Source organism: Pocillopora verrucosa, chromosome 9 (assembly GCF_036669915.1).
Source record: "Pocillopora verrucosa isolate sample1 chromosome 9, ASM3666991v2, whole genome shotgun sequence".
NCBI classification, from domain to species: domain Eukaryota; kingdom Metazoa; phylum Cnidaria; class Anthozoa; order Scleractinia; family Pocilloporidae; genus Pocillopora; species Pocillopora verrucosa.
In genome coordinates this window covers 3,267,450-3,280,652 of record NC_089320.1, presented here as the reverse complement: position 1 = coordinate 3,280,652, position 13,203 = coordinate 3,267,450, and the positions used below count along the sequence as shown (strand labels likewise).

General features: G+C 36.9%; 2 protein-coding genes across 2 annotated transcripts; one reads left to right on the top strand and one right to left on the bottom strand.

The window, feature by feature from the left end:
• The first annotated feature begins 256 nt into the window (after positions 1-256).
• On the top strand, positions 257-1,183 carry LOC136283313 (adenosine receptor A2a-like). Its single transcript, XM_066171908.1, has one exon. The coding sequence runs from the start codon at positions 257-259 to the stop codon at positions 1,181-1,183; it is 927 nt and encodes a 308-aa protein (XP_066028005.1).
• A 3,491-nt stretch (positions 1,184-4,674) lies between these two features.
• LOC131786871 (adenosine receptor A2a-like) lies at positions 4,675-5,586 on the bottom strand. Its single transcript, XM_059103943.2, has one exon. The coding sequence runs from the start codon at positions 5,584-5,586 to the stop codon at positions 4,675-4,677; it is 912 nt and encodes a 303-aa protein (XP_058959926.1).
• Positions 5,587-13,203: the final 7,617 nt, after the last annotated feature.

The window sequence follows — 13,203 nt, the reverse complement described above, 5'->3', positions numbered from 1 at the left end:
TTACTAATAAGAAAAGATTGAGAGAAATCCATCTGATTGGGCAGCGTTGAGTGTTTCTGATTCAGCTTGGTCCTGTATTGTTGCTGGGCATATGTGAAATGAGAAATTATTCCCAGGAAATGTTTAAACCACCCACTAGAAAAGGCTGTGGATTTTTTTGCCTTTGATGTTCTTTAATTTCATGCCAGAGTGAGCGACGGGTTGAAAAAGTTAGTCCGAGGATCAGACTTACCTTGCACTGAGATTCCAATTCGACATGGTAAACTTTTCATTGACTAGTTTTACAAACACTACAAACATAACCAGAAGAGAAGGCGACAGAGTTGTACCATCGATGGCTAATTCTATAATCATAATCATCCTCAACACCATCACTATACCCTGCACAGTTATTCTCAATGTACTTGTGATAAAGGCTGTAAAAACGACGCCTCGACTCCGTACCAACAACAACATATTGCTGGCCTGTTTAGCGGTGACCGACGCATTAACTGGTCTCCTTGGTCAGCCATTGTTTATCCTGTGGAGAATTTTCCTTATATTCAATCTTAGTAGCAGTAGGACGGTTGGAACTTCTTTTGTCTCGTTTCTACTTGTTACTCTTGTATCTTCCTACTTTCATCTGATGTTGGTTACTTTCGAGAGACTCATAGCTATCAAAGTTACAATGCTGTACTCAAACATTATAACTGAGAAGAACATGAAGATAGCAGTGATAGTAGTTTGGATCACTGCGTCCATTTATGGGGTTTTAAGAGGAACGGAAAAGGTCAATACAGCACGTTATTTGACAGGGCCACTCGCCATTTCATGTATTCTCTTTCTTACTTTCGCTTACCTCATCATGTATCGAGAAACTGCTCGCCAAAAAGAGAAGATAAAAACTCAACAACTGCCCCAAGAAGATGTGGAAAGATTTCGGAAAGAGAACAAAGCACTTAAAACAACTCTCTTTGTCGTTGGTGCTGTTTTGGTTTGCCTTCTTCCAGTTGGTTTCTTTTTTGTTGTCGTAGTGGCGGGTCTTCGTCATATTTTCCCCATAAACTTACCACTGATACTTACATGTGCCATGCTAAACTCGCTTGTTAATCCATTGATTTACTGCTGGAGACAAAAAGAAATGAGAAATGTCATTTTCGGAATGAGAACTCAGGTCGTGCATTTAGACGTACAAAACCGATAAACGAAACTCGTTAGTTATTGTTTTATATGAGACTTGTATTTTCTATCACAATAACGGAGTAATTGGATAATTAACCTCATGCAAAATTACCAACATCGGAGGAAATCAGCAATCAGTGGAAATCATCTCTTTCAAACAGTATTGGCGTTTGCCCCAATTTTGTATTTGACTTTGATTTTTTATAACGCAGATTTCGATTTCTCAAGAGGTGGCAGTTGTGTGATTTGATTGGCTTTTAGGAGACCATATCGTCGAGAGCATTTATTAAGACAATCGTTCTCTAACTCTAGTAAAACTGCAGACGACCAGCTTCTTCTGAATCCAGTTTCATTGTTGACATAGCCGATGGTCAAATTAACATACCGGCTTCACCGAACTTTCTACAACTTTCGATCATGCGAGTGGGACTTTTGATATCCACCTGCTTTTGTTTTTTTAAGAGCTGGGAAGCCATTTCTCACACACCTGATGTTGTATTAAAGTATTGCGACTCGCAGAGACTGTTTTTAAAATACCTTATCGAAGTTATGGCAACCAACCTTAATATCTTTTGTAACATTTGTACCTATAGTATAATTGTATCTTAACACGATTCAGTCTACGGATGTTACTATCCAAATAAAGCTATTTTTAAGACGAATTCTATTCTATTCTGTTGTTCTGTTGTTAGGAAAAATATCATACACGAACACGCTAGTCAGTTGCTGGTTAACTTGTGCTTGATACAGGTTTGATTGTATAATTTTGAGATTTAATTTAGCATTTTGATATTTGAAAATTGCTTGCTCAATTGATATCTTGATTTTACTACAATATTTACACAATTACCGAACTATACAGAGTGACCTAATACTACCAATAGATCAATACAGACCAATCACAGCCGACTTGCAATAACACAAGCCAATCACATTACGACTACAGACCAATCAGTTTACACGAACCGGTCGTTCAACACTCGAGTTATACCAGCTTCTCATTTGGTAATGGTATTAAATCATTATACGTATTATATCGTACGATATTAAGGTGAACCCAATCAAAGCCATCCATCGCTTGATAAAAAATCCGTGTTTTTTTAAATTTTGAAGGTAGCAAGCGAAACCTTTTAAAAATAATAAGAGCGAACCTGTATGATGCATAGCAAATTACTACTTCGTTGAGGGTTAAGTGTGTTCTCGCCGTGTTTGTCTGTTCTGCTAATCTCCGAGGCATTATTTAATCTATATTGTTAAATTTGTTAGTCCGTGTAAAACATTGATAGCGTTTGCGCTCTCTAAATCGGCGGTGCGGGGTTCGATTCCTGCTCACCACGGGAACGTCATCTTTTTTTTTTCTTGATCTGACGAAGTTTACAAAATAATTAAATATCTAGTATACTTTTTTTTTATTAACTGACAGTCTATTTGCCAAGTTTTAAGTGTAATAATTGCCTTTGACTGTCGTCAATTAACCTGTTTGTAAATGCATTATTTTGGGCAGCTAAATGATTTTCTAGTCTGCGTTTTATGCCTTCATTATTTTCTTCATAATTAGCAATATTTATATGCTAGGATTTGCCAAAATCAAACCAACCTAGAACGCGGTTTTGTTGAACATAGCTAAACTCTTTTCAATTAACCGACCCACTTTTTAATAGAAATGATAGACTAATTGTGCCATCTCAGTGTTTTCAAAACATGCCGATTTACAGAGAGTGACGAACAGCGACCGCGTCAATCAGGAGACATCTGTTGCTGAAGGTTCACAAAGATTCAGTACTGGGCTTATTAACTGCGTGAAGCGATAATATAAGCGATTTGTATTTTAAAAGGTTAAATTAAGTTTTAAAAAAGAAATTAATGTGTTCAAACTGAGCTTCTCTAGACCTTGGGAAACACGTCTTGCTCACTGAATTCCTTGTAAGAATCCTGAGGAGGCCTTTACGGCTCTAGTGCGCAATCCCATAGAAAACTAAAATGAAAGCTGACGGGTGTAGGGCCGAACGTTTTTGGGTGAGCCGGTCTTGAAAAGCCGTCAGCCGTACACTCACATGGCTTTATTGAAAAAGACTTAAAGGAAAAATAAAAGAGTAAAAAAATTCGCGTTTTTCACTGAATAGTGAGTTTCTTGTTCTGACTCGAAAAAATAAACGGAACGTGAACGCAGAACGGGATTGTCCTGCGTGCACATGTCTATCTCGCGCTGCTAAACTTGAAAAAATATTTCGACGTGGTCATTTAATGAAATTCTTATCGACTGAGTTTCGTCGGGCCGAATGGGAAAATATTTGGCTCTCGGTCACGAATTCGAAGTGCGGTTCTCACTGCGCTCCGTCCGCAGGTCATAACCTCGAGCCAAATATTCCCCCCCACTCAGTCAATAAATACATATTATTTTACATCTATTTTTGTTTGACGCCTGGGGCTTAAACACAAGAATTTGCATTAAATTTTTTTCACTACCATCTTTGTATAAATCATTGTAAATTTAAAGCTCACCTTTTTTAGGTTCGTTTTTGGACTACCACTGAAAATACCATATAATTTGATATCGGTCTCAGTTTTAGTGTTTTGTTGAAAGTGAAGACACAGAAAAGCTAGCAGTATCCAGTACATTCGATGCGTTGTTAATTTTTGAAAATGATGGAAACAAATTTTGAATCGAGAAATTGTTGTTAACCCCGTTTACGAAGCTTGTTGGAGTTTTGTCTTACGATTGATAACACTTGGAATATCTAAATAAGAGGTGGTTTCATTTTTCATACTAGAAATTCGGTTTTTATTTCACAATTAAATGAAAACAATTACTGTCCGAGCGTACTTTCATAAAAGCTCACAAAATTTACAATAAAATCGTTAACTCACGCTAATTTAATATAACGGAACCGTATATCAATTAGACTACAATCACTTACTTATTATTTAATATTCACTCACTTACAAATTTAATTTAGTGAACTTTCTCCTTATTCATAGTGAATCCATTATTTTACTTTGAGTGTGCTGAAAAGGTAATATTCTCACACAACTCTTGGGTTTTTTGTCCTATTTAAGCTTTTTTAAGTCCAACCAAACTTATTTCCAACAAAATCAACAAACTTATCATGGACTACATAATTAAGAATTACTGTAATTCATGTACAAGAAAAAGGAAAATGGAAACACATGCACTCTAATGTGGAGTATTCTGAAAAAGCCACTGGAAAACATGTAAGACCCAAGGTATTTCTCACTAGTTGGCCTCACGTTTAGAAAATAGTTAGAAATTTACCGAATTTTTTTATCTAGAGCCATAAAACAGAAAGAAAACGTTTCATTTTAATGTGACAAAAATCGAAAGGTTGCATTAAAAATCATTATCACAAGAAACTTTAGGCCACCGTTAAAACATAATTGACATGAAAAGCAATGACTAAGGAGTCTTGTTTATCTAGTTGCTGGAAAAGACGTAAGAACAGTTTTGCATATGTAGTTTTCAAGTTGTTAGCCTTTCTTTTACATTGCCCTCCATTACTGGATATCTACATGCACGATCTGGGTTCTTAGTCCAAAAATGACTTTTCTCATTTCTTTTTGTCTCCAGCAGTAAATCAGTGGATTAAGAAGCGAGTTTAACATGGAATATGTTAACCTCCATCGTGTGTCGATGGGGCAAATCTCATAGAGGCCTGTAGCTGTTACGATAAGACAGAAACAAACTGGCAGAAGGACAAAAACTGCAGCACCAACTATAACCACAGTTGTCCTAAGAGCCTTGTTCTCTTTGACAAACCTTTCTACTACATCTTGGGGAAGTTGTTGAGCTATTATCATTTTTTGGTGCCGACGTGTCTCTCGATAGATGATGAAGTAAGTGAAAGCAAGGAAAAGAGTACATGAAATAGTGATAAGGCCTGTAAAAAAACGGGCTACTATCAAGAAAGTTATTCTTAAAATCCCATTGATGAAAGCCAAGATCCAAACTAATAGCACTGCTATCTTCATGTTCTTATAAGTGACAATATTTGAGTATTGCATCGTAAATTTGATGGCTATGAGTCTCTCGGACGTAACCAACATCAGATGAAAGAATGAAGCTGTTAATATTACAGTTAGAGATTTGAAACAGAAATGTTCAACCGTGTCACTGTTACTGAGACCGAATAATAGGAATAATGTCCACAGAATAAACAATGGCTGGCAGAGGAGACCAGTTAAGGCGTCAGTCACCGCTAAACAGGCCAGCAAGATGTTGCTGTTGGTTTGGAGCCGAGGCGTTGTTTTCACAGCTTTTATCACCAGCAGATTCAGCAGAACTGTGAAGGGAAAAGTGATGGTGTTGATGATGATTATGACTGTAGAGCCAGCAGCCCATAAGTCATCTGCTTCTCTATCGGTGATGTTCGAAGCGTTCGTAAAACTAGCCAAGGAGAAATTTGCCATGTCGAATTGGAAGCTCAATCCAAATGAACTAGGTCTCTTGAAACAACTGTTTCTTCCAGACGTTTATCCTCCCATGAAATCGGAGAAAGATAAATTCAGGGCGAGATCTTAACCCTTATTTAGCTGTTGATTTATAAGTATCTCGTGGGAATGACTTCCCAGTCCACATGTGCACAACAATAAAACAGAACAAAGCGGAATATGAAACACTAAACTCCGCCTTATCAGATGGATTCTCCTCAAGATCCGCCAAAAGATAAATCTTAATCTAAAATTAATCAAGTTCAGTTTTTAATTTGACTTTTCAGATATTGTCAAATATTTCTTTTTTAACAAGTTCAAAATCGTTTCGGTCCCTGGAAGCTTGATCAAAGTTATCGCAATAACTATAAAAAAGCTTGATTGGCCGGCTCTTCTTCCAACTGAGACAGGTGCATCTTTCCAATTGAAACTCAGCAAATATCTTCTTAACATTCTGGTGATGACCATCATAATGCTTGTCTGAAATGAAAGTATTATTGTATGGTCGGGATTGGCTTCTAGTGGTTATGTCATACACTCCACAAGTTTCCCAAAGTACTTCCACGCCAATTGTGCCCTCGAAAACAAGTTATTGGTGTATTACTGCATAACATCGTGGGGCTGTGCACTCTCATGCCCATGGTAAAAGTGAGTCTCGTCATACGGTCTGGATTGACCTGTGATAATGATACCATGGATACTGTTGTGAGAAACAGACCTCTCTTCGAAATAGGGAAAACAACTATAATCTCATTTCATTAATAACCTTAGTCTGACGCTTGAAAAGGAAACACTGTTTCCATCATTTTCATAAGAGCTGCTTAAGCCAAATAAAAATATTAACTCATTCTGTTTAATAATGATGTTGCCCAGACATAAAGCTGAGCTGAATCACAATTCATGTGTACAAGCACTTAAGTTGATCGGAGAGGCTTTCTCTCCTCAGCCAAAGCTTTCTCTGGTGGCCAAAGTAGTGGTAAAAGGATCACTTGTTATTCAAAACAATTATGCATCACACTTCAGTAAATCCTCAGCTCGCTATATCAGCCTACATTAGCCCCAAAGAGTGAAGGAAATTGCCTGTATTCGTGCGAACTATCTTAATCTCTTCCTATTCGTAGACCTTTCTCGATTATTCGTCCCATTTAACATTTTCTCTAGTTGCATCAAGCAACATTCTGAAACTCTCAATAATATAAACCAAATTATTGATTATGTAAATATAAACTATTGTAACTTATGCGCGAGAAAAATTCAAGTGTGCACACATGCACACGAAAGTAGGGTTGATCAGTCAAAGCACTTAACTCATCGCTGGATTCAGTTTAAAAAAGCCAGCGTTAAGAGATTCTGTGTATTATTAGCCCTTTTATTGATGACTTTAGTGATAAGCAGATCTGGTCAAATAGTGACATACAATGTATCCCTTAAGCTTCACCTAATTAGTCTCGCTTAATATCAATAGCTTGCTTTGCTGGCTTAAAGTTGCCTAATTGTGAGAGTCGGAGCAAACCTTCTCCATGTTCACCGATTCAAACTCATATTGGTTTATTTTTCCTATTGAAACTTTTTTACTAGTCTAACCAAACTTATATTTTGTGGCTTCCAAGGGGACTACCACTGATAGCACAATTGGGAAATACTGTAATTTATTTTCGTGGAAAACTCGAGTGGAAAATCATGCACACCGAAGCGAAGAACGTTGGTAACGCATTGTTTCGAATGGAAAATTTATGTGAATCCCATAGATTAATCAGAGTTACCGTGCTTCAAAGACATAAAAACCCAGCCAAATAGGAATTCGTTGTGTTAGTTACAACATATGGTGCCAGATATCACATGTGTACCGTTATGTATTCATCATGCGTATTTCTCATAAACGATCATAAATTTTGAGATTTGCTTTAAAAAGAACCCTTTGAGCAATATCGTCGCTGTTGACATTCAGTAAACATAATCATGATTTCGAGAGATAATTCAATGATAATAGCCAGTATATACCACACAAGTGAACATTTCTTTTCGCGTGTTGATTTGAGTAGCAAGTACTATTCCGCTCCGAGAAGGCGATGAGACAAAATCGCGAGGTTATGAGTTTCATTTCAAACCATTTTTGGTATATCAAAAGAAACAAACACATTGTTCAGTTCATGTGTGGTACATACTAAAGCAATTATACGCCTCAGTGTCGTTGAATAAGTGTTAACTATTTCCCCATTCACTGATGAAACTTCTTACGAGGCTGACGTGCAGCTAGTTGTAAATTCGTAAAGCTTGCCTCTGAGCTCCCAAATCCGATTTTTCTGTTTTTTTTTTTGTTTTTTTTTTCGATCGGCCTTACAAAATTCTGTCTATGTTCAAGAAAAGTGTTAGCTAAACCAGTTGAAATGAAAGTAAACATAGGTGTGTGGAAAATGAGCAATTAGTTGGAAGTTAATCGGTCTACGCAAGTAAGGCATCAAGCACAATGTATCTATTCCAAACGATTCTTTACAATGACAGTCGTAGAGATGTTCAGCGTGATATCAAAAAGCGTTACTGACAAATTAACAAATAAATTGATTTAATTGCAAAATAGGAACTGAACATTTACATGTACATTACTACGATCAAGGAGAAATAACAGATAAGACTGAAAAAATCGGCCTGCATTGTTCACCCAGAATCGAAGAAACAAAAATTAAATGTGTAAACCTCTTGCCAATGACAATTTCTTGAATGCACCCGATCGAGCTTTGTGGAAATAGAAGATGGGATGTAATCAATTTGAATTTCTTCACCCAAAGTATGTTTTCCTACAATAATTATCATCAATAACCCTCGTGTAATGAGTTGTTGGCAAAAGCGTAAAATATATAATGATTGCAAATCTGAAAACAGAAATTCACCCCAAGTGACCGTGAAAAGTATTAGAAAGTTACTAAAATGATTATCATTGATTTAAGCATAATGTTTTGTCGTCATAATAGTGCCTCGTTCAGGACGTTTTTACGATTAATTTTCTCCACCCCGTTTCCCTCTACTACTAGATTTTTGGATCCACGAACTGGGCTATTATTCTGTGTATGACCTTGCTCACTTCTTTTTGTATCCAGGAGTAAATCAGTGGATTAATAAGCGAGTTTGATATGGTGCATGTTGGCATGAATAGTTCGTTGACGGGGAAATATCATAAATGCTCGTAATTTAAACGAAGAAACAGAAATTAACTGGAAGAAGGCAAAAAAATAGCAACCCAACTACAAACACAATTGTCTTAAGTGCCTTGCTCTCTTTGGTAAGTCTTCCTTCGCCTTCTTGGAGCAGTTTAGAGTGCATACGTTACTGCTTGGCTTTTCCTTGCGCATGAATAACACTCGAAATTCTTAATTGTATTATTCATATGCATGAAGCTGTTGATTGTGTTGGAATCATAAAATATATAAGTTTGGTTAGACGAGGAAAAGATTAAATAGGGAAAAGAAAACCCAAAGAGCTGTGTGAGGGAAAATCACTTTCTCACCGTAGTAAATCTACTATACATCCTGAATTCACCATGAGTAATGAAAATGTACACCGTGATGAATTTGATTTACAGTTCAACAAAATTAGTGAGATTAAGTGGATTGTTTTTGTAAACAATTTAATCCTCAGTCATAGTATCAAAAGCCGGTCTTGTTTTCCTTGTATCGTTTGCTCTTAAGTATAATATTGCATGATCGCTCTCGAACTTCAGTGAAATTACTGACACCCAGTTTATTTCTGAATCTAGTTTTATCTCTGACATGGCCGAAAATTAATAGATTATAAACTCGCTTAAAATATCTTTCTTTCTGATGAAGTAAGCGAAAGCAAGAAACAAAAAACATGAAAAGGGGAGAAGGCGAGACCAGTTAATGCGTCAGTCACCGCTAAACAGGCCGACAAGGTGTTTTTGTTCATAGTCGATGTGTTGTATTCACAGTTTTTATCACAACTGCGTTACACGGCGCAAAAATCCTCGTTCACCGTAAATTTTCCGAAATAGTGAAAGACTGAAAAATTCAACATTATATTAACATTTTCTGATATCTGAAAGCGGATGGCAGATTCACTGTTCACCCTTAGTAAAACTCAAGTGATTGACAAATATTTTTTTGGTAGAATTTCCAGATACTGCTAAACGTATTTTAACAAGCCCGAAATGGTTTCAGTCCACGAGGGCTTGATTCAAAAGAATATCAACTGTTGAAATTTTCTTGCTTGATTAGAATTGTACATAACTAGAAATAAAGCTGGATTCCCTGCTCACATTGATGTATGTTCTCAATTCAAGATTTTTTTCTTTGTCCATCACTCGATAAATGTTTCGTGTTTTTTAGGCTGATTATATTAGTTTTGGCACGTTAGATGAGATTTGAATTTAATTAAAAACGTGTTTACCAATTCATTTGAAATCTAGTTAAGTTCGGTGCCATGGGCTTTAAGACAAGTATTTTTACCACGGTTTCTTCCTTGCCATTTATGCGTGAATCACGGTCAGTTTACTGGTCGCTTTTATACACTAATGAACGATAACACTGGCCACCAAAAGTATTCTATACTATTGTCCAAGAAGAAGTGGGCAGGTTTATCAAAGAGAACAGAGCTCCTCAAATAACTGTGTTGGTAGTTGGTGCTGTTGTTGTTTACCTTCTTCCACTTTGTTTCTGTCTTATCGTTACTGCTTCAGACCTTTATGATATTTGCCCTATCAGAAAAACATCGATGTTGACATGTGCCATGGTAAACTCACTTGTTAATCCACTGAATTACTGCTGGAGACAAAAAGAAATGAGAAAGGTGATATCTAAAGTAAGAACACAGGCTGTCCCTCCAGACATCCAGTGAACGAGAATAAGGTGTGCGAGTGAAAAAATTGGTAACTACAGGTCTAACTTTTGCTTCAGTCTTTCGAAGGCACTTTTCTCGCCATCCAAGCTAATTATTTTTGTTTTGTTTTGTTTTTTTTCTAATAATCTGTTTTTTTTTAATGGAAAGCTTTGAGAGCTCCCATCATTCACCACGTTCCACTTGTGGTAGTTAGTAATCAAAAGCTCCTCGGGGCCACATCATGGAATGTCTTACTAATTCAATAGAGTGGTGAGAACTGAAAGTCTTTGCCATCTTCTTCCAATAGCACGTTATGTACCCACCAGAGGCTAAAATTTTACCATTCGCTTCATAGAAAAGACACATGATGAGGTCCCAAGACGACAATTATTCAAAAGTCGGATAAATTGACGGCAGTGGCAAAAATATCGGAAAATGATAGCCAATTCAATCTGTAACCAAGCAAGTTATATGAATTAACCGCGCGTTAAATTCTGACTAAGAATGACAAGGAGGTGGGAGCGTAATAGCTCATAAGGTAATTGCGTACCAAAAGGAAAGGCCAGATCAAATAAAATCTGTAAAACCTTAAAACATGGCAAATGAGCGGCCAAATTTTGTAACATATAGCCAAAACATGAACACGAAATTACCTTGAAGAAAGAAAATAAAATCGCTTTAAAAAGGTCAAATCAGATTAAATTTTTACTTCAAAACCTCAAAACACCGTAACTCCCCGCTAAGTGCAAACTATGTGTATCATAAATAGAATAAGACAGATAAATAGTTTTGAGCTCAGTAAAGAAATAGAGAAAGATGTCTTTCGTCTTTTCACGAGCGTGGGACAAAGAAACAATTCTGAGTCCCCATGAGGAATCGGACTTAAGGCCATCGGATTTCGCGCTCCGATGCTCTTCCGCTGAGCCACAGAGAGTCGATGGTGAGCAAGGCCCATTACGAAGTACATATATGACACGCATCCTGTGGTTACTGCTAGGATAAGCGATGTCGTTAGCGTCATGTTTGTAAATAGAATAAAACAGATGGGAAGTTTTTAGCTCGGTAAAGAAATATAGAAAGTTGTTTTCCGTCTTGTCACCAGCGCATATCAAACTTTGCCTATTGTTATGGTTGGGATTTTTTAATACAATTGGCCTTTTGTTATCCATCCTTAGGGACTTTTCTATTTAGTATCACGAGCTTTTACTCTGCTTGATTCGGATTCATTCGGCAAATTGTCGGCGATGACATTTTTCCCCAGCGGTAGTCTACTTGGGAAAATTTGAACAGACTAACAGGGGGTTAGTCCAGGGTAATTGTCCAGGGTAACGATTGTCATACAAAATCTGAGTCCCTGTAAGGAATTCGAAGGTCTAACGTTCGACTCAGAATTTTTCTTTGTATCACGCACATGATAAGACGAAAAACATATTTCCCCATGTGTATCATATAGCCATATGGCAGCCCAATAGATATTTGGCGCGACAAAACATTTCCATACCTATCGTTGGGACTTTGAAGCCCGTTTCTTCTGCACAATTTCTCCTTGTTTGCGAGGTCTGCAAAGGTTATTTTGTTCAAGTATGGAACAAAAAGAAGGAAAAACCACATTGATGATTATAGCGTAAGGTCCGACAGAATATTTCCATATCAATCGTTGGGACAGTTTTCATTTTGATTTAAAGACTTTGAAGCCCTTCCTTCCCAATTTATTATCCTCATGCATATTTCCTCTTCAGTTGTAAGGACTACACGGGTGTATTTTTATCAAGGATGGGGTGAAAAAAAAGAAAAAACCAGCAAGTCCGAAGATAGACGCCACTTTGAATAATGTTGATAACTCCATGTATTTAGGCAAAAATTCGGCCTTTTTATCACAACTTCCTAGTCCCTCTGATTTGGCGGCTTTTGGTGATTCCGATTCAGTTTTTTCCTATATTGTAGATGGGCTGACAAGTGAAATGATGAGTCATTCCCAGGAAATGCCACTCTCTATCAAAGGCATCTGATTTCCCTTGCCTTTTCCTTCCTCCGTTTTCATGCGGAATTCCTGATGCGACTTCCATTAAGCTTTCATTCGACATGATAAACCTTTCCTTGCCTAATTTTATAAATACAATAAACATAGCCAGCAGAGAAAGCTTCAGGTAGACGTTCCATTTGTGATCCGTTCAATCTTACGCTTGTTTGTTTATTTCTTAATCTCATGAAAGGAAATGTTTCTGCTTTGCGGTTTTGATAAACTAGCCTTTTAAACTTTTTGATCTCACGTTGAATGTTTACAACTGTGTGAATCTTTACAGAACATCAAGGATTACATGGTAATTAAATGGTAACAAATGATCACACTAATAATAACAATAATAATGATGATGACAACAAAAGTCACAGTAATGATAACTTATAGGGGCTAACTCAGAACCTCACTGTTCTCTGTCGGTTTATCCTTGGGTTTCAATGATGTTTAAACTAGCCTCTATTTAATTTTGATTTGCTAGTTAGTTATATATCATTCTCTAATTTCATTGTAATTGTGAGACTTTTGTTTTATACTGCCATTCCATCATTCCATGGAAAGCCATTACCTTGTTGAACTCAACGAATCGTATTTCGGACCTTGCTCGCTTCGCAAATTTAACAGCTTTTTTGAGCATTTGTCGCTGATTGCAGTGGTAAAATGGTCTCTTTGCGAATAAGAATATTTTAGTTTCCGCGATGTGCAGATCAAACCTATTTAGATATTTCTGCAAGGAAAAGTCTTTTTTT